The sequence below is a fragment of the Anoplolepis gracilipes genome, chromosome 6 (assembly GCF_047496725.1).
Source record: "Anoplolepis gracilipes chromosome 6, ASM4749672v1, whole genome shotgun sequence".
Classification (NCBI taxonomy): Eukaryota; Metazoa; Arthropoda; class Insecta; order Hymenoptera; family Formicidae; genus Anoplolepis; species Anoplolepis gracilipes.
The window spans coordinates 10868889-10896286 of NC_132975.1; the positions used below are offsets into that span (position 1 = coordinate 10868889).

At 33.4% G+C, this 27398-nt stretch overlaps 1 protein-coding gene across 3 annotated transcripts in view; it reads left to right on the forward strand.

Annotated features, from left to right (window-relative positions):
- The window catches only part of LOC140666465 (luciferin 4-monooxygenase), a 100787-nt gene that overhangs the window by 68373 nt on the left and 5016 nt on the right, over positions 1-27398 (forward strand). For 2 of the 3 annotated variants that reach the window (XM_072893674.1, XM_072893673.1), the window contains 3 exons: positions 25613-25763; positions 26414-26621; positions 26712-27042. In XM_072893674.1, the coding sequence (XP_072749775.1) occupies positions 25659-25763; positions 26414-26621; positions 26712-27042 (644 nt within the window). In that variant the 5' untranslated portion in view covers positions 25613-25658. Of the gene's footprint in view, positions 1-17107; positions 17325-25612; positions 25764-26413; positions 26622-26711; positions 27043-27398 lie in introns of those variants that run through there. The other variant, XM_072893672.1, reaches the window with a different exon arrangement.

Sequence of the window (27398 nt, forward strand, 5' to 3'; positions counted from 1 at the left end):
TTACAAATAAAAGTTGTGAAAAAATAGAATTGAACGTAGAATTATAAAACTATTTTGTTATTTATGCTATATACGAACCTGAATTAAGTAAGAGTTTAATGAAAACGTTGTCTTTCATTCACATCTTGCTGATAATAACGAAAGAAGTTAAATCTGTGCGCAATATTAATTATGCAACTATAATATCCTGCGAAAACGTTTTCGCACACCGCAAGACTAATAATTAATCGCGCAAATCAGATCGCAGGATTATTAATAGCCACGGCGAATCTACCTAGATTGTTGCAGAAGAGCAATCCGTATCGCAATCGTGTACTGATTTACTCAACTGCCTCGGACGATGCATCGTCGATCTTCCACAGCGACGTGCAGTCTTTTTGTCATCTCTTGCTGAATTATATGTCAGGATACAAATAAGAAGCTCACGATATGTACTTAAACCATTCAAGATAATACTAATGAATATTCTCAACGCGAATTTTCGCGTGTCTTGTTTAAAATCAATAGTTCGTAAATATACTGCCTGTATAATGCAACGTAATACTCCTTTGTATTTTTTCAAAGATTGATAAGAGTTTTTAGGATATATATACTCTTTCTTTTCATTTATCAACGATATAATCAATAAATATTATTATTGTAATTATTAAATAATTGTATTTATTAATATCTAGCATGTTTTATTATTTTTCTTAAAAAAAAAAAAAAAAAAAAAAAAAAGATATCTAGTGAGAAAGAAAGATATATCAGAAAATATTTATATTTAAAATTTAACGTTAGAATAAAAACTGTTTTATATACTTGAATAAGTATTGTCAATCAAAGTTAAAGCTTTTTACTTACTAAATAATAAATTATACGAATGAGACGCGTCAAGAATTGCTCTCGCCGTGAAACATGTGCGAATAAAATTCTCGGTCGGTCAATCGAATCGTATGCGCGATCCTATCCGATTGCGGCGATTAATTGTTCTTCGGTCGATCGTCGGACGCGTCGGAGGCCTCGATGCCGATCCTCGAGTGCATCTCTCTCAGAGCCAATCAGCCGCCGAGGTTCTCCGAGTGTTGAGTAGCGCAGCGCACGCTCGCGCAATGTGAGGGCACTCGAGAGAAATTGGAACGCATCCCAAAGTATATATACGTAGGGCACCCGTTCTGCTGCGAGGAAACAGCCCGACACTCTCGAGACGGATCGTCCGCTTTGAACCCCAATGTTACCCGCAACGCGACTCCGTAAGACGGACGATCGTTTATGGACAGCTCGATACTCTATCAGTCTTTCACAAAAGTGACGTCAGAAGAACGTTCGACGATGCAATTCGAGATTTGTATTTTATTAGAGATACGTTTTAAACGTAAACTTTGGAGCATTGACTAGTATTTGAGATCTAGAACGTTATTTTAACCAAAATTATTGTATATATAATATTATAGGATATTACGCAAATATCGGTTATTTACGAAAAGATTAATGCAGGTCAGCGATATTGACTTTGTAAATATATGAAAAGAAAAAGTCCATCGCGTACTCAAAAAAGCAACGTATAAAAATTCATAAATCATGCATGCATACGAGTCTCAATATTAAGTGCAACGGGGAGTGTGCTACGTCGCTTTATCGAGAAAGGATTATCGAGGAGGATTACGAATAAGGATGCATGGATTTAGATATGTATGCAGTGTAGATACGGGGCGCGCAATGTCATCATTGATGACCGCACTTCGGCGGAGAGGCCAAAGCCACCGCACTTCCAGCTGGTTTAGCAGTCAAGGACGACTTGGGCGTCGAGCGATCCCATTTATCAGCATCGACGGTCCTGCCGGAATCCAGGATGCTCGATCTCAGGAGGTCGCCGCCATCGGAATGACGCTGCCATCTCGACAGGAGGATCAACGTACTCCGCGAACATTGGACAGAGATGAGATGAAGGGAAGAAAGGAATTCGCCTGTCGTCGAAGAAACAGTCAACTAAAAAGGAAGGAAGAAAGAAAGGAAAAGAAATAAGAGAGAAAATGGAATAGAGGAAAAAGAAATTTAATCGAGAGAGAAGAGGACATAAAATTTAAATATAACATTAAAATAATTCATAGAATAATTACAAGTGTCAGAAACAAAAATCGCGAAAAGAAAATAATGTTTATTTTGCACAAAAATGTAAAGCAAAAGGAAAGATAAAATTAAGAGTTTTATAGCGGGCACAAGTGATTCCAATCTCTTAATCTCTTAAGGGACAATATACATGTCGCACTGTGAGCTATAAACGGGGAAAAAAAGAAAGAGCAAAAAAATACGTTATGACACACGCAACGAATTTCATCGTCGAATTTCGTCGTCGGTCGAGGGTTAAGCGGCCGCAGGCAAGGCCAGTAAGTTCCTGTTCCTCATCCAACTAATCCTACATTGGCAAGGCAATTAACTCCGAGCGGGCATAGGGATCCCCTGGTTCAGAGGTCTGTGTGTCTGTTAGTCCACATTCCTCCTCCCCTTCTAGCTACTCCTCGGTACCGTCGTTCTCGCGACGACGGCGACGACGACGATGACGGTGACACCGTCTCTGCAGCTGCGTATAATATCGCGGGAGGTTGTTTTAGCAAGAAAACCGTATGTCTGCGAGAGATCACAATATCCTTCCATTCGCCCCGGCTGCCGCCACTTTGCCTTCTGCAGCGACCGGAAAGATAATCAAACTTCTTACCAAGATGCGCGTGTGCACAGACAATGAAGCTTCTCCTTCCTTTCCCGGCTTTACGGGATTTTCCTTCGTCGTTCTTCTCCCTCTTTCTCTTTCTTTCTCTTTCTCTCTCTCTCTCTCTCTCTCTCTCTCTCTCTCTCTCTCTCTCTCTTTCTCTCTCTTTCTCTCTTTCTCTCTTTTTCTCTTCTTCTCTCGTCTACTCACGTCCACTTCTCTGTTCTATTCGGTATCACCCACCTCCGCGAATCTCGACTTAGTTATCTGTAACTAAGCTAATCTCACCCAAGGAGTCGACTCAGCCTGGCAACGCGATTCCCTGCTTCTCCCCCACTTGTTTAAACACGAGTCCAACCGATCTCGCCAAAGCCTTTAGATTCCCTGCACTAATCCAACCCCTTCAAAGTTGTATATGTACGCGGATCAGAATGCTCAAGCACCACTGTTTCTCTGTTCTTCTCTCTTTATCTCTCTCTCTCTCTCTCTCTCTCTCTCTCTCTCTCTCTCTCTCTCTCTCTCTCACATTATCTTTATCTGTCTCTGGTCCTTCAAGGCCGACAACCATTGATGGCAAAGCCAGCGATTCTCCAGGACGAGTTAATGGTCGACCGCCACTTTTATTAGCGTTCCCGATTACCGATTTTAGTCGAAATCTCTCTTTTTGATGTGTTGTTTAACCTCAAATGCCAACGAGATCTTAGGAAAATATACTAATACGAGAGTTTTCGGAAATTGTTGCGATAGAATTTGAAGAGAAAACTTTATCGAAAAATTTCCTTTATTCGAGGCCAAGAGAAAAGATCGTATTAAAAAATTATTTTTAGAACATAAAAATAATTTTTTTCATAATTCAATAAAATCTTAGATCAATGTATTTATTTTATATATTTTATATACTTTAGTAGAAATTAAATAATAAATTCCAATTGTGTAATATAGTCGGAATTTTCTTCTGCTAAATAATGCGTAATTCTTCTCTCGGAAAAGATTGGAAACTATTAGCTCAACATAGTAACCGTTTGTAACCAGCAACTATTAATCATCATATTTCGAACCATCATTATACCAATAACCTGATATTTCTCAGATAAAGCAAAGCAGCGGATCCGTGTAATCCTTCATAAACGTGGGTGCGATATTAAGAATCATTAGAGCAGCCGACGCTCCGGAACAAACGCTCTTTGACGAGCTACGCTCGAAGGTAAATCAAGGAACCTTCAGTTCTCAACGAGTATCAGAATCGAGAGACGAAAGGAGGAAAGACGGAGGATCTCGGTTAAGGCGAAGCATCAATTGCTTCGTCGAGAATTGAAAGGACTTGATTAGTGATACGGATCGCTACTCTGCAAAACAGAATCCCCGTAAAATCTCAGACTCTCTTATGCGCGAGTTGTCGCGAAAAAGCGTTGATTTCCAAATCGAACGAGCAGCGATAATGCCGTAATAACGATCGTGTTGGAATTGCCGAACTGTAATGCGCAAATGCGACACATCTAATCGCCGCATTAACGTTAATTATAAGCGTACCGGATGTTACGCGTTCGTCGATTTAGTGAACTTGTCAGCTGCATGTGTAAACTCAAACGCGTCGTTCAGTAATTCGCTAACGATCGATTCTGCACGAGTTCTTCAAGAGTTATAATCCATACGCATGCAACATCTTTCTATAATAGAAAGGAAGAATGTTATTACTAAAAAAATTATTTCACAGAAATACGTGGCAATTTTTAAAATTAAAATATTTCCAAGAAAAAACAATAAAAACAGCAAGAGACAATAATATTCTCTCTCTCTCTCTCTCTTCTCTAACACATTTTTAAAAATATTTATTATTAAAATGTGAGTGTGATATAGTCACACTTTTTACATGAAATAAAAAGAAGAATAATTTCAAAAGTTTTTAGCAAAAATTTATTATATTCGTGAAAATAAGATGTATTCTTTCTTCACATTATACTTTCAGGATATCCAGAAAAAAAGTAGTACATTGCAATCTACTAATTTTGTCACGTATCGCGCAAATCTCGCGCCTATACAATACATCATCTCTGACAATTTTACCTGCATTAAGCGAGATGCATAATTCAAACGAATGGTTTTAACTTCGATGCACGTCATCATCGATATCGGTCGACCGGACTTGCAGTGTATAAGTGTTCGTCGCGGAATATGACGGCGTAATGGACGTCGCGGCTCGCATTTCCGCCGATGGAGTACTGGGCGTAATCCAGTGGGATTGTTCGTGTGACTCGTAATGCATACTTAAATACATTTCCTTGGCTGTTACCGACGTATTTCAATGATTATAAAATTGACTGTATGCATCATTTTCGCATAGATTGCAATTCTTTTCTCTTTTCCCTTATTACGTGTGCATCATTTATTTTATACTTATGCTATATATAATTTGTACTATACTATTTATACTTGTACACTGCAACTTTTTCTTGCTATTATTGCGATTAACTATTATTAATTAATTAATTAATTATAATTGATTTATTAGGAATTTTATAATATAATTTTATAATCTTTGAATTTTTTTTTTAATTGACAATCAATATTTGTAGGAAATTTCTATTATTAAATGGATTATAAGGATTAAAGTTTTCTCTCTTTTTCTCTGTCTATTATATCTCCTATCGTCTCTCTCTTTCTGTTTTTTATTTAATAAATTGTAGTTTTTATATTTTATGAATAAAAATTCAAATGGATAATGTATTAATAATAATATATTAGTCTTTAATTGTTGCAAATAATATAAATTATAATTTATTATATATAGACCTGTCCTGTTATCTCGAGAAAAAAATGTTGCTCCCCTTTTCGTACTCTGCATATTCCTCTTTCCGCATGGATTAAGCGCGAGATCCTTTTCAAAAATGCAACGACTCACCGACGCACTCGTCGCGACCCAAATACTTCCATTCATCGATCATTCTATCGTTTTCCGTCGCGATATAACGCCCTGCGAATTCCGCCCTCGTCAATATAAATCGCGTTAAACACAATCCAAAAGTGCCCTCGAGCTTCACGCGAAACGATAGAAGGATAAGCTCTCCATAAAAACAGTAATTTCATTCGATCATCTTAAAACCGGTCATGTGCAATTTCTACTTTTAAATAAATGTCTATTTTCAATGTAATTCCAGGTACATTTCCACAAATGGGAGAAATAATTCTTTAATATTATCTCCCTCAAAGATTATTATTTTTTAAATAAAATAATAATAAAATTCTAAGAACCCTAACTAAATCTTAGAGAAATTGTAAATTCTAAACATTCATCCCTTTCATAATTAAATATTTTTATATAAAAAAATCTATACAATAAATTTATGCCAAAACTATAAAATAAATTATATACTTCAAATAAAAATAATATAAATGTTTTTGGAGCTTCAATGTTATTTCACTTTTATATATTCGTATCTATTATATATTCAGAATGAAAAAACGTGTGACATTATGATTCGTACCTATCACGATGTCGCAGGAAGTGTAATCTCTTGCAACAAAATAGGCTGCACGACATAGATACGAATGTTGCAATGACGTTCGTCGATATGAAATCCAACGACCGATGACCGATCTCGACCGGTGACCGGTGACAGTTACAATCGCGTATCAAAAAATAACACGACTGGCTTTAATCGACATATATGTATGCATGTACATAAAATTTTTGGAATTAGCAAAAATTTGTGTACTTAATGTGTATTTTGGAACTAAATACATAATTTACATCGAAATAACTGTTTTATGTTTTTAAATATTTACTCAAGTTGCACATACAATTCTTTTCTTAATTATTGATAATGATAATTGTATATTATATGTATACAAGAAAGAGAGAGAAAAAGAAATTATTGAATCGTTTAAAAAGTAGTTTGTTTAAACAAAATAAAAAATAAACAAAATTCTGTACCTTTAACATTAAAAAGCTGTTTTATATGTTATTAAAAAATAGTAATAATTAATTAACTCTGTCCAATTGAAAGATTAATTAATTTATAGAACAATCAAATATACAAAAGTCTATATGTAAAGTACAATACATTTCTATATCAAAAATTCCATTCTTCCAATATTAATTTATTATTAAAAGAGTTCTCAATTAATTAAACCATTCTACACACACATACACACAAAATGTTAAAATATCAGTTAAATAACAGCTAAATGGATAGTAATGTAACATATTTTTCCATTAAAAGAATATAATAAAAAATAAAAGATAGCTCTTCCGACAAGAAACATTACGTTCTATATGCTCTTAATATGTATTTCAATCTTTCACATGCTTTTCTCAAATGCGTCTTGGCTTCTTGCTTTACAGTTAATTTTTAACGCAACGAACGTGCAGCGTAATGACGCCGACAAAAGTGTCGCGATGCGAAGATCCGGCGGTAATCAGGCGTCACGATAGAGAACTGGTAATCGATGAAGCTCGCGAGAGAGCTCGGCGCTAAGGCGCGAACGATTTATGCGACGTTGACGAGGTGAGCATGAAAGACAGCGGTGAAAGAGAAAGCGGGGGAAGAGAAAGAGAGAAGCTGATGGAAACTACTCTACAGACTTCCGTACTTCAAAGGGGTGGAATATAACCGAGTGACCGAGTGGAACCAAAGAGAAAGAGAGAGAAAGAGAACGCGGCTGTGGCGAATTGGCGGGCAAACGACTCAGCTCGGGTGGCTCGGGGGGTTGGCGTCTTTAAAATTCGAAGCGAGTTAATTTGATTAGCGGCATAACGGCGGAAGGTGCATGGGGGGGAAAGGGGAAGGGCAAAAGTAGAGGAAACAGGAGGGTCGGGAGGGTAAGCGAGGAATATAATCCAGCTGTATAACGACGTCGGGCCTAGCTAGCTATTGCCGTCGACGTTTCTATTGTACGGTGCTATATCGCGTCCCCTCTGCCGAAGCGAGTAGACGGAAGGGTGGCGGCGAACGGAGAACGGCTATACCGATTGGCCCCCAGCTGGGGCAGCAGTAAACATTCTCTCGCCTTCCCGTTGAAGCGACGGCGGCTCAGGAGAGGGTTGGCACACTCGCTCTCTCGCTCTCTCGCTCTCTCATCCATCCTCCATCGCGATCACCCTTCTTCTCGCACCCTCGTGGTTCTCTCCTGCCACCCTCGCTCTCTCTCTTCTCGACGGTCTCCCACTCTTACGAGCTTAAGCCCGATTTAATGGGGTGGAAACGCGCGGCTCGATCAAGTTGTATTCAATTATCCCTCCTTTTCGTCCTCCTACCTCGCCCGGGCCATCTATAGAGTGTCTTGCAAGAAAATTTTCTCCCTTTCTACCCTTCGTGCCCTTTTGGCCCTCGCACATCTTAGCTAGTCTGTTCTGGACGCAGACCGTATAAGTGTTAGCAGTCCAGAGGTAACTCAAGATCGATCTTAATGGATGACAAGAATCCATTTAATCCATCGAATAATTTCGATCAAAATCGCGGCACGTGTCGTGCGACAAGATAAATAACAATTTTTAATTTGTGTCTTAGGCAGGCTGTCATAACAAAATTGAAAGATACACCGATTAATCAATGACAAAATCGATTGGAAATAATACGGTATTTGAATGCTCGAGAGGTATAAGTTAAAACGTAATTTCTTTTGAGAGAAAACTATTAGGTGATGAATAATTATTATCAGAAGATGATAGGGTAAAGACAATAGAAGCACAAAGATAATAGGATTAACATAGTTCTCATTGCAATAAGAAGTATAGTAAACAAATAACTTAAATATTATAATTTACTACTTTAATTACATCTTTATCATTATTTATGACTAAAATAATATGCCCTTCAATGACAATTAAAATGCGATAATATTTTATTTACTTACAATTTATATTTCTGGTCCTTTAAATAGCAAATATTTCTACTTGCTTTGCATACTATTTCTTTCTTTTAACATGCTATTATGCTCCAAACAAAAACTGAAGAAATGCATTAAAATCTCTATTATATTAGTTCTAAATTATTAAAACCAAAAATCTAGGAAAGCAACATTTATTTATACTTATAGTATATATAATACCTATATAAATATATTTAAAAAAAGAGAATAAAGAGAGAGAAGAAAGAGAAGTACATTTCGTATTTATAACATCCAAAATTTTATGCAATATTTAATTATATCTCTCTTATCAGAATTGTTCAAAATCTTAATAATAATTACAAATAAATAATTGCGAGATACTTTTATCGATAAAATAAAAATTAAATAAAATAAGAATAGACATTTAAACTCGTACACGTGTTTTCTCAATAATATATCTAATAAACTCGCACTACGACATCTCGTCCATGTCAGTAAAACAAAGCGTGAAGTAGAAACCGCAAGTAAATTCGCGAAGTGCGCGCTGTCATTTTATCGTCCGGGCGCTTTTTTCCTCGTTTTTCCCGCGACATTTGCGGCATTGTTCCATCCACGTAATCCGTTCTGCTGGCCCGTTATTCCACCAACCTCGCTCCTTCACCTTTACTCGTTCCCGACGTTTGATTCCCTCGTTTCCCGCTTTTCGTTCATATTCTACCGCAAACAAACGCGCGAAATTGTGGAACCGCGTCGATTAAAAATTCAGTATTCGTAGATTACCGCAGTTTGTTCTCAGTTTGGAATCATCACTCGCTAACTTCATTAACCTACAAGTTGCATTGCTCTTTATTTATATTTATTTGTATTATAACGTGAATTGTCAAAAATTAATATTTATCATTGTTTTCTTATATATCATATACAAGTTTGCCTTACATTTGTTACCATCGTTTTTTCGTTGAAAACACAAATCTGCGAATATTTAGCGTTTTTTGATAAAAAAGTTTTTTTCGAATAATTTTTTTACACTGATTTCAAATAATCCGTTCTTCCCCCAACATAGATACAATTTTTGTGTCATTGTTTAATTTTGAAAATATTATTTCTTAATTTAATATTAATAATAATAATAATAATAATATACACATAGTAAATATCAATACACATATATTAATTTTTAATATTTACATAAAGTCCACACAGTTCTTTTAATTTAAATAACCAAAAAGTCTTAGATAAAATTGAGCTTCAAATTAATAATCAATAGCCTACGATCTAAAATTAATTAAAGATAAAAGAGTTAAAAGCCGTCAAGAGTTAAAACTTTGCAAAAAATATTATATTTGCAGAATATATGTTATGTAATTATGATGCTGCAAATTCATTATCTTTTATGACAACTACAATCGTTCTGGCCATATAATCTTGCATTATCTTATCGTGCGTAGCATGATTTATTACAAGTATACTGTTTTTAAAAATCACTATCGTCTGATTGATAAAAATCTAATTTTATCATTTTATGCATAATCACTTCTCAATGTCACACATAGACGTAGTCATTTAATTACTACAACAATCCGATGGACGACAAGCTGTCAGTCAAAATGGTAAAGACCGCACGAGCCAAGGCTTTATTGCCGCTCGCAAAATCTACGAGTTTCGATGCAATGTAGTATCCGAATTCCCCGGTATCATCTCTTCCCTCTTTACAACAACGACGCCGTTGCTACTCTATCCTCGATGCCATCATCCGCGGCAATTATTCGCAGCCGAAGAGAAACGCTTATATACCGACTTGGCTCAAACTCCCTTCAAAGGGACGACTTTCCACACCCTCGCTCGTTTCTCTCTCCATCCTTCTGCTCGCGCGACCAGTTCCCAACCGTTTCCCGCAACGATCGCACCAACTGCTATGCACCCCGCTTGTGCTCGAATGTGTGCCGGAGGGTTTATGCGAACGGCTACGGGACATGTTTGCGTCTGTTGTGTGCACGTATATGCACGCGAATGTGTATATATGCGTGTGTATTTCTGTGCGTGGCGACCGTAGAGCTCTGCAGCAACTGCGCCAAACTTCGAATTAGCGTCAGCGACGAACTTCGAGATTTACAGTACAATTGCGCGACCTCCTCCCTTCTCTCCTCTCATCCTATCCCACCTCTTTCCACCAGTTTATGCCGCCGCGGCTGAAAGAATTACAACCTCGTTCAAGATATATGCGCCGCGTATGTATAGAGGTGTATATATATAGATATATATATATATATATATATATATATATATATGTGCTCGCATGCACAAACAAACACGGTCGCACAACGCCTCGTAGCATAGGTGTACTCTATCCCGGAGCGCGATATTTACGCAAGCGGATCACGCGGTAATACCGCGCGCCTATCCGCCGAGCCCTTTGCATACATCAACGTGCATTCCGTTGGCTAAATCACGCCGGGAATCTTACATCGTCCCATGATCGAACGCACGTTGCCGTAAGTGAAACGGATATCAGCGCGACGCTAGTAGACGCAAACGATGATTAGCTCGGCACAACTGTGATTAACGATTTCGATTATAATGTGTGTACCCTTACAATATTAAAATCCAAAATCCTAATAATTCGAATATCACATTACGATGACTTAAAAAGGAAAATTTCATTTTATCAGAATTATATTAAGAAAAAAATTCTATTCTAAATTGAAATTAAAAGCGAAAGAAATTTCTGAATGATACGACGAATTTTTGAAATGTCAGGTGTAACATGTTATTTTCGGTCGTGCATTATGAGAAAATTAAACGGATTCATGATTAGATCCAGGATAGAGAGATGCAGGTGTCCGACACTACAGGTTTCGGAGTATTTGGTGTTACGGAGAACGCGGGACAAGTTTGCGTGAGTCAACGGAGCGAGTAAACTCTGACCGCGTTCTAGCTTAATTCGCAATGACAATTCGCTCGACCATGAAGAACGTTGTCTCATTGGCAGCTTATCGGACTTCGGCAAGCTCGGCACGACGTCCGGAGATAAATGTCGCATCAGCGCTTCACGAGAGTCTTATTTTTCGAAGAAAGATCAAAAAGCAATCCGTGTTTTGTATACAAGTGATAAGGAGTCTCAATAAAATCTCAACAGAAAATTTTGCAGATTCTTAATATATGCCAGCAAGATGATAAAGCACATATAGTTATTAGCTACATATTTTTTATATATATTTTCCTGTTTAAATTTATAAAATATTATAAGTTATGAATAATATTTTATTTTTATTTATGGAAAAAAATAAATCATCCTTTTAATATTTGCAAGATGTTAATGTATCATATTTTTAAAACAAATATCAAAAATTATAAAAAATATAAGAAAAAAGTCTATTGCGAGAAAGATTTTAATATTTTAAATGGATATAAATTTTTAATTTCAAAAATATTTTTAGAATTAAATCTCATCTTTGAGTTTAATTGACAAACAAAATAACTCTTTTGGATTAATTTGTTTAGCAAATATTTTCTAAGACATTTGATGCTACAGACCTATTTTATTATAATATATTATATATAGGAAAAACATATTGACAAAACTCATAAATAAAAACCACGAAAGCGTAATCATCAACACGCGAACTCGCCTTTTGTCCGACAATGACGGCGATCCTGTTTGCAATCAGTGAAGTGTCGCGTCATGCGCTGACGGGTCCGTCCGCGCGAAAAATCCGTCAAAGTACTACAAATCTACGTCGCGATGCGTCGATTGACAGTTGTCGAATGCAGAAAGATGCGAGGAGAGTAACTGCGCACTCTAAAACGAGGAGATGCGGCAGTGATATATTGCCTTGCCCTTCGCGATCGCATCCGTTTCGATAAATTCCGCAAGAGTCGAAAAACCAGGCAGTCCTTCAATATCAAAGCACAAAAAATCGATTAATGTCTAGCTTCATCGACAACAAATAACTTATTCGCGGTTAAGTCTCGGTACACACTCTATTTTTCTTATATCGAAAAATTAAAATACACGAGAGACTATCAGATTTTCCTACATTTTTATTATCTATGAATTTTTTCATCAATTTAGAATGAATTTAATATGTGTAACTATTGCTCTCTATTTCCTCTGTCGCGTAATTTTTTTTCACGATGAGTTTAAATTGTATAATTTATAATTTGTGATAAATTCATAAGTGCTTTGCAATGCTTGGACAGAGATTTTATGTCAAAGATATTAAGAACCATTAAAACTCAAAAATTGTTTGAATCTTTTCTCGAAATATAGCATTATAATTTTGCAATGTAGAAAAATACACGTATAAAAAACAGAAAGAGAATAACAATAATAAATAATAATATAAAAAGACAAAAAACACACATGTATAAGTTATAAATAATGTAATAAAAAATTTGGACCAATTGGTATCATTCTATATTTTCAACTCTGATATCTATATAATATAGTTTATATCTAACTTTGTAACGTCACGAATCTCCTCGCTTTGCAATTTTTCGTCTAAATAATTCGAGGTTCGCTGGAAATGCACAGCGAGGAATGCGAAGGAATTCGAGAAGGACATTGCGTATGCGCATACACCCCTTTTATTTCTGTTGGCCTTTTCGTTGCGTCGCGAAGAATTTAACGCGACGAGAGAGAAACCCGAAGATCGTGCACGGACTCGGACATTTCGAAGAAGATGCCTGAGCGAATCCGCTGGAGCGTTTAGCAGCGGGGTTTAAGACTGCGCAGAGTTAAGCCCGCGGCCCCGGAACCAGAGAATGTGGTCTTCCCCGGGCCAGGCGTGTAACTTCATGCCAAGAGTATTCGAAATACTCGACGATGAAGTATGCCACGGTATCAGAGGTCTCGCAGCCTGTAACAAAGCAAGCCCTCCGGGCACTGGAGTTTACACACGAGTCCAGGCATCCGCCGCCGCCGTCACCATCCACCGTCAGCGGGAGAACGAATGCTAATGTAACCTCGAAAACTTTGTCATCGACGCCGACGACCCGTTATGAGACCGATAAGCTACCACGAGGTCAATTGTGTCGACTCGAAATCTACCTGAAACCGCGAAACGTTTTGTTTAAGTAGCAAGCTTTCGTGTAAAGGACAGTACAATCAACAGAATCATTACATTTTTAATAAAATAATACAGTAGAAATACAATATATTTCAATTATATAATTTTTTTAGCCTATTAAAATTGCATTTTCTGTCTTTTCTCTCGTGATTCTATTTTATTATGATATTCCAATATGTATATATATATATATATATATATATATATATATATATATGTATATATATAAATAAATAAATAAATATATATATATATATTTACTTATTTCACATTTATATTAAATTTTACAATAAAGCCATAAATGTATAATGCTATTATGCATAATATATGACTAATATAAGTAGAATAAAGATAAATAAAATAGAGCAAATAATGCATTCTTTAAATTGATAGATATTTCTGAAAAAAATTTTAGGTCATTATACAAAATTAATACATACATTTTAAATTCATAATGGCACATAAAATTTCTTTGTTTTTTAATGAGCCGATTAATTTAGAGTAAAATAATATAACATAGATCTTTAATTTTGCAGGTTTTTTTTAAAGCATAAAAGTATTTTAAATGCATTTATTCTAAAATACTTATTGTCTCTATGGATGCTTAATATCTTAATGCACATTAGGCATTTATTGCAACTTTGTTATTTATAAATCTATAAATATGAATATAGGGTGTCCGGTAATTCGTAAAAAATCTCTCGTGTACAGATAGAGCGGATCAAATTGAGCAAAAAAGTCCTTTACCATCTTGGGATTTTTGCAATAATTATTGAGAAATTAATTTAAAAATACCGACCAATTCGCGCCAATATATTAGCGCTCTGCGAAAAGACAACCCGTTGCCACGCGGTCACTAAAAGCACAGCGAGAAGAGCCCACTGTTACACGGTTACTTTGCGTGCGACTAGCAACCGTGTGACAGCGGGCTGGCTTTTCTCGTCACGTGCTAATACTCACAAATTGGTCGATATTTTTTAATTAATTTCTCAATAATTATTTCAAAAATCGCAAAACCATACAGAACATATAAACGATACTTTTTTTGCTCATTGTTAGTTTGATCCACTCTATCTGTACGCGAGAGATTTTTTACGAATTACCGGACACCCTGTATATATTTAATTAAAACGTAGAGCGTAAAAAGTTGTTTAATAAAAAAATAGTATAAAGATATATACATATATTACCGATATATAAAATAAAATATTATAATAAAATAAAATAACGAGAGAAAATCAAGGAAAATATTCTTACTGAAGCTCTTTAAAATTCTACCGTTGGCAATACAATGCAAGATGGAAACGCTCTCATACGTGACAAAAAATCCAGCCGAGTATTGAAAACATTTGTTATCGCCGCGTAATTCGTACGTACAAATGCGAAGAATTCACCGAGAAAAATGCAATTCATTGCCAGAACGTATGCCGGGTTTCTCTTCTCTTTCGCGACTGAGTGTATCTTTCCTAAAGGGCAACCAGCCGAACAATGCTTTTAACTTTACAGTACCATTCGAGTGTGTTTTCCTGACCCCTGGTTATACTACAGAGTCGGTTGTTAACTGGATGTTAAAGGAACTGGGGTTCCAGGCAATAAAGTTAACCGACGTGATTTTACTTTTTTTAATTCGACGCAGTAGCAACGTTGGCCATATATCAACATAAATTAAAATAATGATCAACATCCTTAAAGCGTAGTCTACAATAAGACTTTAAGATGTAAGACTTAAGAAATTAACAATTGGTTAATTTCTTATATTCATGATTCTTTTCTAAACTCAATTGTGATTGATTAATTTTTTAAGTCTTACATCTTAAAGTCTCATTGTAAATTACGCTTAAGAATTTAGATTTTGTTAACCCTTACACTGTCGGGATTTTTGCATTGAAGTTTTTCTTTTTCTCAAAAATTTATATATATAAATAACATACACGTTGCGCACAATTTCGAGTTTCATTTAGGGCCACAAAACTGGCTTTGTGGCAGTCTAAAGATTAATGATTTTTGCATAATTACGACGGCACATGTATAATCAATTGTACAAACGCGTTCTACAATATTGTAGATAACATTGTAGATAAAAATTAAAATGTATGCTTTTTTGCATCTCGTTTTTTATCAATTTTATTATTGTTACACTATATTTAATTATTGTTACACTATAGTTTATTATAGTAATTTATAAACTTATAACAACATATAGCAATATGTAATAATATGTAGATTTAATTAAATAATATAATATATTTTTTTTTAATGTTACTTTTTATGTCATATATATATGAAAAAGTTTTTCGATCAATACAATTACATCATATATAAAAAAATAAACAGATTATATTTGTAGATTATATTTGACAAATCTGATTGATATAAAAATTAAGTTAATCATAATTTATTGTTCCGTTATTTCTATTCTTGTATATTATATATATTATAATATTATATATTTGATTTATTAAATTATTTTTTAATTGATCCTTTTTGAATAGAAAGTAGTTAGTATTTTCATATTTTTAAATATCTAAAAATATATTAATTATATAAAATGTAGAAAAAAAATAAAAAATAATAGAAGATAGCAAGATGCAATTTTAATTGCGTAAATTGCAAAATTTAACATGAGAAGTAAATTAAAAAGAATTAAAAAGAAAAGCATTAATATAAAAGCCAGCACTAGTGGCCAATGTTACAGAAAGTAGGAAAATTTGGTTTGTAAGTAGACTGCATTACGCGTTCTTTACTATAAATTTTTCCATTTATTAACTTGCGCAGATTTTTTAAATTAATATAAACATACGCTCGCGTTATACCGGAGTCGGTGTACTTATATAACGTCTTTAATATTTTAGAATTTAGAGAGAACAATACTTTCTGCAATTAGATGCCGTGTTCGTGAAATTATATAGTACTCTAAAGTTCTCTCGAGATAGCAAGACCTTTTTTCAGAAAGATCTAGAGTTTATTTTCCAAACTTTACTATCTTTCAAATCTCATTAGTGTATTTATAAACATGTAACATTTGCATAAAGTCCGAAGTTCAATTATAGTTGAGAAAAATACAACTGATTATATAATCAGTTTGTGATATATATCTCTTACAATAATATTCTCAGATAATTACATTCAATAATTATAATTCAGATGCAAATTATTCTTATAAAAATATATTAGATAAGAAAAAATCTTTTTTTCTTCTCTGATTTATTGAACACAATTTTAATCCGAAATTTATTGTCATAATTATAGTTGTAGTTGTGTAAATTCTCAACATTCTAGAAAAAAATAATGCAATTATAATAAATGCACATAATTCCCGCATACGAATATATATAAATCACTTGTTAGCGAGAAAAGAAATATAACGCAATGAAAAATAAAATGCTAATTGGTTAACTGACTAATATAAGTCTTACTCTCGCGACCGGATGAATGATACAAAGTATATGTAACAATTGACCTTAACAACCCATATGTACAGTCTCATGAACAGACAACATTCGCTTTCGATTTGCTTAACTCACGTAGCGCTGCATTAGTCTGATACAACGTGTCGGAACGAACGGTTAAAATACTGCGTCACTCTTATCTTTGTTCGCTTTTAATCATATCAATCATTTTAAGTGTTTAGTTTCCGTGATAAAATCGTGTCGGCAATATTAATAATGCGATTCTTTGTAAAGGAAATAAAAATAAAAATGTGCTAGTGATCTTTAGAACTAACCAGAAATCGACGACTGGTAAGAGAATCTTTTGCAATAGTTATTACTTTATATATATATATATATATACTATTTACTACTATATGTGTTATATAACTAACTAGAAATCAACGACTGATGCGAGAATCTTTTGCAATAGTTATTACTTATATATATATATATATATATATATATATATATATATATATATGTATATATATTTACTATTTATTACTATATGCATTACTTTATATATTACTACTATAAATATTGTTTTATACGGGGTATCCGGTAATTCATAAAAAATCTTTCGTGTACAGGCAGAATGAATCAAACTGAGCAAAAAAGTTCCATATCATTTTGCGATTTTCGCAATAATTATTGAGAAATTAATTAAAAAATATCGATTAATTTGTATGAATCTTAGCACGTGGCGAGAAAAGCCAACCCTGTCACGCGATTGTTAATTGCACGCATAATAACCGTGTAACAGTGGGCTGTCTCTTCTCGCTGTGCTCCTAGCGACTGCGTGACAGCGGACTGTCTTTTCGCTAATATATTGGCGCGAATTGGTCGATATTTTTTACTTAATTTCTCAATAATTATTACGAAAATCGCAAAATAGTAAAGGACTTTTTTGCTGAGTTTGATCCGCTTTATCTGTACACGAGAGATTTTTTACGAATTACTCTGTATATTACTACATTTGCTACTATATATATACATATATATTTTTATAAGAATGAAAATCTAAAGCACAAAATAGAAAAATATATAAATGTAGTATGCCTCTAGATTTTAATTTTCTGTGCCTTAGCAAATTAAAGAAAATTAATTGAAAAAAAAGTATTTCAAAACTATTTGCATGTGAATATCAATAGAGTTTGAATACATTTTATGAAGTAGACGGAAATATATATTCATCATTCATATTTCATCAAGTCTAGCGTGCATTGAGATTTTTCTGATTTTGCGACGAACATTTTTCATCGGAATAAAAGCACGATGTAATTATCGACTCTGAAAACGTTATATTGTCAATGTATGCCTCGAAGCGAGAATGATAGCCTTTCACATAATACGATTACGAAATTTCATTTGACAAGAATCTTCCATTTCATCGGAATGCACTTTGCATAAGTACTGATTTGCTATATGCACACTCTTCGTATTCAGTCATAAATGAATGTCTTATCTCACGTTCTCCGATTAATCACTTAGACGCAAGATAAAAGGAAAATAACAATAAATCGCGACAAAACTGCATCATAGTCAAACTTTGAATACAATTATTATTCTCACTCACTCGCCTAGCAAAAGGTAAAAATATTCAAGGTTCATAAAGTTCATTCGCGATTTTTTAAAATGCGTGAAACTTTTTTTTCTTACAAAGATAATAACTATAAGCTGCATTCTATAAACTTTAAACAATAAATTAAAATGTATTACTATTTTATTAATAAACTTTTCGATATATTAACAAGAAAAAATTAATATTAATTTAATAAAAAAATTAATATTTACTTTTGTATCTATAAATTATGCAGTTACTGCAAAATGTGTTAAAGCAAATATTAAAGCTTGATGTCTAAGATGTAAAAAATATACTGCATAATTTAATTTCAAATATCGTAGCTGTTACGTAAGAAAAAACATACAGGTACAATTATCTAAACAACATTAATTAGTTAATTCTAGTTTCGCATATGGATTAACGTCTTAATCGATTTTTCATTGTCACGTTAATCAATCGACATCGAAAATCAATTTAGGCATAACACATTACAATTCTAAAAATTAATTAAACTTTCCAATTAATCCAGACTGCCTTTCTATGCATTTACAACTACAATATTCTTATAACTATAATAAATTGCAGTATATTCTATACATCTTAGACATCAAACGCCCTCAATATTTTGCGTCATTAGCGCTTTCTCAATCATCTGAGCATCCAAAGCGATCTCATCGTTCTTCGCCCGTTGGTGAAAGATAATTATGCGCAAACATCGGACAGGTAAACGCAATCGTGCCAAAGTAAAGCGAATTGTTAACGCCGGCAACAGAAAATCGCGTGGACCTCTTCAAACATTTGCGAATCTGCGAGAAATCGATCGAGTTGGAACGTGACAATGCAAATCGATGACATTACATCGTGGGCGAGATGATATTTTCCACCGTGAAATTATTATTAATATTTAATGGAAAAAATAACTTGGTAACGAAAGTTTAACGATATTATGTAAAATCTAGTGCAGTAACTCATGAATGTAAATGATATCGCAAAATCAACAATCACATAATATATTTAGGCAAAATATCAAGAAAGTTCAATTAATATTATTTAATGTTTAAATAATTAAAAATTTATTTGTATCAGTATTATTAATATTATTAATTTATTAATTATTGATGCTCTAATATATTATCACAAAATAAATAAAAATTCACACACGAAGAAAATAATTTACGATATAATCGTCGCTTATCTTTTTATGAATAATATATTTTCCTTTTTTCTGTGCAATAATAATTTTCTAAATACCGTGAAACGAAAAATGAAAGCCCACGCTACCGTTCCTTTTCTAAGCAACTGACGATTTAAACAGCTTTTTAAAGCGGAAAATTGTCGCGTATGATTTCGCATTAGGAATAATGATCTCAGTTGTGGTTTCCGACGACAAAATTTCGCATTGGCAAAACCAAGCGAGCCGGAAACTAAGCTACTGGAACGGCGCAAGCGGACCGATTTTGCAAAAGAACCAATTCTGCAAAACGTCAGGGCGATTATTATATAAAAGAGGCTCATTATAATACATCGCAGTGTCAGCGCAAAGAGCGAGTTATCGCCGATTTCCCATACACCTGAGCGAACACTTTGCCTATGTTTCACTCGTCGTTCCGATATTTTGTGTTCCAGCAATTTCAACAAAATGCACTTCACGTTTCATAGATGCTCAAACATATAAAATAACTATATGTATTGTTTTTAATTTATGGCAAATAGAATCGTAGTTCTTATACAACCGAACCGAGTAAACAATAGTAAGTCGAGTAATATACAATACTGTAAATATTATGTCATGAATTTAACATCATTAAAAAAATATCATAACTTCTCTATTTTATGAAATAATTTCGATGAAAATGTAAAGTTTTGTATTATTGCAGTATATAAAAATATAAAATTATATATTCTTTATATAAATATTATGTTAATTAATAAATCATTTTATAGCTCGTTAAAAGAAACTACAAAATTATTAAATATAATTTATATATTTAATATGTTTGAAAACTCGACTTTCTCTAACAGATTTTAATCAAAGAATATATTTATCGATATAATTAACAATTTTGAAATGCAAATTAATCAAAATAACAATATTTAATCACTTTGTAAATGCATTTTTGAAATGCATATCACACTTGATTTTTAATATATATAAAAAATAAGATAACATCTTTTAAAATACTTATAAATAATTTATTATAAATAAAAATGAAAAGGATAGAAGATAATATCAACCGGTGCAGTCTAAGTCCATTTTATGTTAATTACGGCATAAAGTATGTTTGTGAATAGTAGTTGACACCGGTTACAAGCGTGTCTCGACTAGGATTTTTCACGATACATCTTCGCGCTATTTCGCCGGTGAACTTCGTAGACAGAAGGATCTACGGGCGTGACGGCGGTTTAGTTGAAAAAGCGACGAAGAGGACACAGGAAAGGCCATGCTGGGGAAGAAGAAAGGGGGCTCGCAACCCCGCAGGCGGTCGCGGCAACGTTATTTATTGCTCGGGCCGATGAGTGTCATTTAAAATTTCGATATAAATTAATTTAAGGGGGTAAAGGGGGTTTCCAGGACGGTCGCAGTGGTACGGGGCGTAATGGCTCGGAAAATGAAGTTCTTGTAGCCTTACCGAGAGAGAATCTCACCCGGCGTCAGCCCGCCCTCCCCTTTCCGTCCTTCCTGTTCTTCGCTCTAGCACCCTTACCCTTACACCTCTTCGCCACCTCGAGCGTGTGCCATCCTCCTCCGTCTCCCTGCCCCAACCTTCAACTTCATCCCCTTTCATCCTACCACTCCTCTCTGCTCTTATTCCCGGTCTTACCCGCTCGCTCGCGGAGACTCAACATTGCCTGGTGAAATATCCCTTTGCCTTCGCTCCGCCAGGCTTCCATCCACGCCCAAGCACTCCGCCTCGCCATTATCTTAAGTAAACAGACTACCTGCGCGCTGGGAAATTCCAGATAAAGTCACATGTTATCAAAATCCACCCCCGGGCCGCTCTACCCTTCCCCGGTTCGCGGCCGCCCTCAAAGCGTCCTCCGAGCGCGTAGCTTGTCGTTAATTCCGTTAAGTCGCGGCCTTACGTTCAACGTGGCAAGCAGCCTGCGAAATCGCTCGAAGAGCTACGGCGTGCCGCTTCTGGTAGCAGTCGAGTGTGTGGAATTCTTAATGAGGAATCCCGAAATGATATCGGCAGTAGCTCAGACAGTCTCTGCCTCTTTGCGTGAGAAGAGAATCGACAGACGATTGTTCTTATATTGTCAACGTGTTATCTTCGAGAGCGATTTATGTCAACGAACATTCGTGCATTTTCGATAGAAATTCGTCGAGAGAGAGAGAGAGAGAGAGAGATTCGCACAACTTTCCGAGTCTTCAATCTTATTTATATAAAATTTCTCAAGCATATTTGACGACATATCAATCGATTTTAAATAAAAATCTAAAATAGACTATATTAATATATATATCGTAATTAAAAATATAATAAAACTAATTTTTCTTTTTACAAGTTTGAAGACAATGCTCATGCGTTTCTCGATATACATATGTGTACATATATACAGCATTGAATATATTAACTCCAAAAATACACTAAAAAAATTAGCTTTTAACTTTTTTGATTTATAAATGAAACATTCTTAAAAAGCAATTTATATTTTATCGCAAATATCAAATTCGAAGAAATTGGAACTGAAACATAGTCTTTCGACATGTGCGACGTTGCAATCAATTTACAGAGACCAGAAAAGTTACAATTTTGTTGGGGAAAGAATTTCAGCGTGACATAGAAAAAATTATATATAAAAAAATCAATAAACTGAAATAAAATTAATCGCGACATTTTTATTTTACGTATATTATATACTATAATGCATATGGCAAGAAAAAGAAAAATAATCTAAGCAGAGATTTTTAAGGAAGGGATTTTCCCGCGTTCATTTCTCGTCAACCTCGAGATCATAAGTATTCCCGGGGTGTCTAGGCATGTCGCATGAGGCCAAGAATCATCGGTATGTGGCTCCAATGTCCCAGTATGGCCGCTACAATCAGAGTGGCACGCGCCCTCGACCATCCCTCCTCCTTGTAGCGTCCCAAGCTTCCCGAACCCTCTCCCGGAACCTCATCCGCGTCGTCGACGACGAGACTAACCCCGAAGAGCGATTCCCCAGCACTTCAGTGATTCCCGAGAACGCGCTCCCCCCTGTTGTCGCCCTCGTCCCTTCGGCGCTCCCCACGCGAATACCTGAAGACGAGCAGCTGGATACCGGATGCACACCGTCGCATGCATTCCCGCGGATGCGGTGCATACGTCGCGGGGAACGTCGGAAGTCGGTTTGCTTGCGGTCTAACCATGCCGGTCCGCCCATCGTACTGCTCTGTCTTTCATTTATTCTTAAAAAGTATTTGTATTATAATGGAAAAATTTAAATTTAAGAAGTTAATTTTAATTTTAAAAAATACAAAATATAGAAGAAATTTATAATTTTTATTCACTAATTTAAAATTCATAAGCAACAGATATAAGATGATTAACTTTTGAATATTTATATATCAGCCGTATATCTCTATAACACGATAGAGTAAATTTGAAATTTATATGATTTATTTAAAATACAAGATTGTATATACTTAGAATAACCTTGCAGCAGACCGTGTATTTAGAATGGCTAAAAGTAAACTATGAATTATATCAATTATAAATTAAACAAATTATAATCTTTTACTTATAAACGATTTTAACGGAAATAGATTCTTATTTTTATTGCTTATCAATTTTTATTGCTTATCAATTTTGAATTAAGGAATAAAAGTAAATTCGTCTTATTAATTTTGACTTTTTTACAATTAAAATTAATCTTAAATTTTAAATTTTAAATAAAAAGTAAATTTTATACAAAAATTATGAATTCAGTTCACTCTCTCTCTCTCTCTTTCTCTATCTTGCTTTGATTGTGTAATATCAATATCACAATTTACTTGTAATTCACATATTTATATATGTTATGTAAAAAATGTTACACAATATAAAACTTATCAGATAATAAGCAATCCAATATAAAAAAAATAACAATTCAAAGCAGTTTCAAAAGTAACAGGTAACTGAATAGAAATACAAAGTAATATTTAACTGAATTTTTCGTTAACTTTCTTTCACAATTATAACATAATGTATATGGCAATTTATCTGCACTTCCTTGTCCATATATCTTAAAAGAATGCATTTCTATGTTTGTCTCTCCTTTTAATTCTTGTATATCAAAAAGCATCCAACTGAATGCCAGAGAAAAACTATGTCATATTCTTCAAACAGATGATCACGTAACTTTTTCGTAACTTTACTTCTTTTAATCATACGTTTATATATATGTATGTAATTTGAGAGAGTGCGCAGTATTATTAAAAAAAAATTTGAATAATAGTAGTGTCTTATAAAAAATTTGAGAGAAAAATTTTCAAAAAATTTTAATTATATTTTCATAAAAATAATTGAATTATTAAATAATTTAAATTAAATATATAATCTTTAAAGACTATTATAGAATGTAAATTGTGTAGAATTATATAAAAAATATTTATATTTGAAAACACACGTATGTAATAAAAATATTAAAATTTATATAATAATAATTAATATATCTTATTTCTGTGCATTTCAAAGAAATATGCATATTTTCTTGTTGATAATTTCTTAATTTGATTTATATTGCATTTATATTAGAAATTGCCGTGTATTTACATGCTCACTGTCAACTTTGTGCCATTGGCAAATTCAAAATATCACCCTATATTAAGGCACACTTCGCGCCAAAACGGAGCGACGTCACAGAATCTCGCTCGCCTGACGCGACTATTTACAATCATTATAAATATCATTTCAAAACTCACCCAGCGACGCTTTCTCGAATGCTTTTCTTCTCGTACTCTGTCTTATCCTCTCGTATAGACAAATTCCCCATTTTCCTACGATACATCTAGATTTTCTGAAACGAATAAACGGAAACGTTATTATACTATAGTGACGCGAGAACAACAATCGTCCAGGAGATAATAATCTGCGCTAATCGCATCGATTCTAGCCGGAAAGCACGCGCGCATTCATATTTAAACGATGTAACAGATAATAAAGAATAGATTCAATGTAATGTTAAATACCTGTCGCTGCTGATCTATGAAATTTTTCTAAAAAATGCGACCCGCCAAATTAAACGCACGTCCTCCGTCGTCGAGTGGATTATTGACGCAACTATGCACCCTCGCGGCGGTCTTCCTACATTACTGATTAAATCTTTGGCACGCTCTGCCGATAAGAACGTAAAAATTCGTAATTTACTAAATCCAAGAGCCTTATACTTGGAAAAGTAAAACTTGAGCAATAAAAATGTAGAAACTATATTCTATTGGTTTAATTTGAAATAATTTTACTTTAAGAAAAAAAAGATCATGTAATGTTTTACAATATGTGATCTTAATTTTAATAACAAATTAATTTTAAAAAAATAACAGATTTTTCGATTAATTTAGTTTTTTTCACAAATATTTTAATAGAATAATCAATTAAAAGTTTTTGATCAATTAATACTGTTAATCATTTTCTTTTAAATTCTTGCGTTAAACAATATCATAAAATTATGTTCGTTAACACTCAATTGTATATTTCTATCTTGCTTGTCAAGAATTTCTGAACAAATCTTTTTCGGCATGTACATTATTTCATGCAATTAAAATATTAAATTATAACTTCATAAAATTATTTTTAATACATTCTCAATCACATAATATTTTGCAACTATAGCAGTATTATTTTAGTAAGAAGTTTAAATGTAAAAATCGTATATTATTTATCTTAATAGTTAAATATATACGTTTCTAAGAATAAGCCTTTGTTTTATTTTGCATGCCGTTTATTTTATATACATTAAACTGTTTGGTCATGTTTATGTTCCACTAGGTTTAGTACAGTCATCCTTAACTTTTAAAGTATTATTATTTATATATTACTTAACAAGAAAATATGTTTACATTCACTTTCAGATAAAAGTACCACTTGGTATAAAGGAAATCCCACATTGTTACAAAAATGGGAAAAATATTTGAGCGTCGATTGGAACAACCAACACCAACTATATCTATAGGACAAGCTATGCTAGATAAATTGCGTGAAAACGGCGATGATGTTTTAATAGTAAGTGTCTCACACACACAAAATCATGTTTATGCATGTTTACGATTAGGAGTCGATCATTTGCCAATTTCGCGATTAAATAATAAAAAGATGTATCAAACAGTAAAACTTTTTCGTAATTCCATTAGCGTTAATCGCCAGAGGTAAAATTCGTGAAATCTATCTCTGAATTTTCGCTGTCGCATTATGCATCGCTCATAACGACTGTCCCCCATCTGTCCTTGCATTTTTTACTTTAATTTGCTTTAAACTGCAAATGTTAGAAGAAAAAAATTTAGTGATATGATATTTTTTTAACAATATATGTAACTATATATGAAGAAGGTTATTTGTAACTATTATATATTTCGTTGTTTCATAATAAATAATATATACATAATTGTCTCATCACATGCATACAATAAATAATAATTTTTTTTTATTTAAACGTTAAAATATATATATATAAACATATTTAAATAAAATAAATAGATGTAATCTATTTATTTTATTTACGTCTCACACAATGTAACATACACAAGACATTTTAATATATAAAGAAAAAAAATCAAACATTTATAGTGTGTTAAACTTCTATTTCAATTAAATTCTAATTATATCGATTTTATAAAATTGCGAAGAGATACTTATTGCTTATTATTCTCTTACAGATAGACGGACACAGTGGTAATCGAATGACGAACAAGGAACTACTCGAGAAAAGTGTGAAATTCGCAAATTTTTTGCAAAAATACGGAATAAAAATTGGAGACAGAATTTCCATCGTATCTGAAAATCGAATAGATTGGTTGATACCGGCTTGCGCGACTTTCTACATTGGTGCTATATTAGCACCATACAGTCCTTTATACACGGAATGTAAGTGAACTATAACATTATTATATTTAATATTTATTGAACCTAAATATCTGCATTTAAATACTTAACTAAATTTAGTATAATTTTTAGATGAATTCCAGCACATATTAAATATCGCGAAACCGCGAATTATTTTTGTATCTCGACGCACCGAACGTCTTATTGCTAAAATCGTTCCGAATTTATCCTGGAAGATAGAATTAATAGAACTGGATGATCAGCCATTCGCAACAGATATTCGCACATTAACGAATATCTTAAATAATGAACAAGCTGTAGATTTTCTAAAATTCAAAGCAACAGATATTGGTGATAGCAGCCAGCATCCGTCAGTTATTCTTTGCTCGAGTGGAACTACTGGGTTGCCGAAAGGAGTGACTTTGTCTCATAAAAATCTATTAGCGTTTATGTCAAAAATAAAGTAAGTTAAAATATCTATTAGTAAGTATTTTCACGAGTAAAATTATATATATGTATATACAATGAGATGTAAAGTCTATAGTGTGGAAATTCTATAATTTTAACGAAATTATGACTGCATTATATTTAAATTATTAATACGTATCAGAAGAGAAAGAAAATATTTAAATATTATACTTATCAAATATTTATAAAATATGTCTATATTATATAAAAGCCAGGTAGTTTTCATGCAATATGTAATTATAATATCAATCATATTTCATATGATACAATAATTATTTGAAAAATATGTAATGTCATCTCTTTTTATTCTAATATACTTTCATATTTTTTAATGTAACATAATTTTACGAG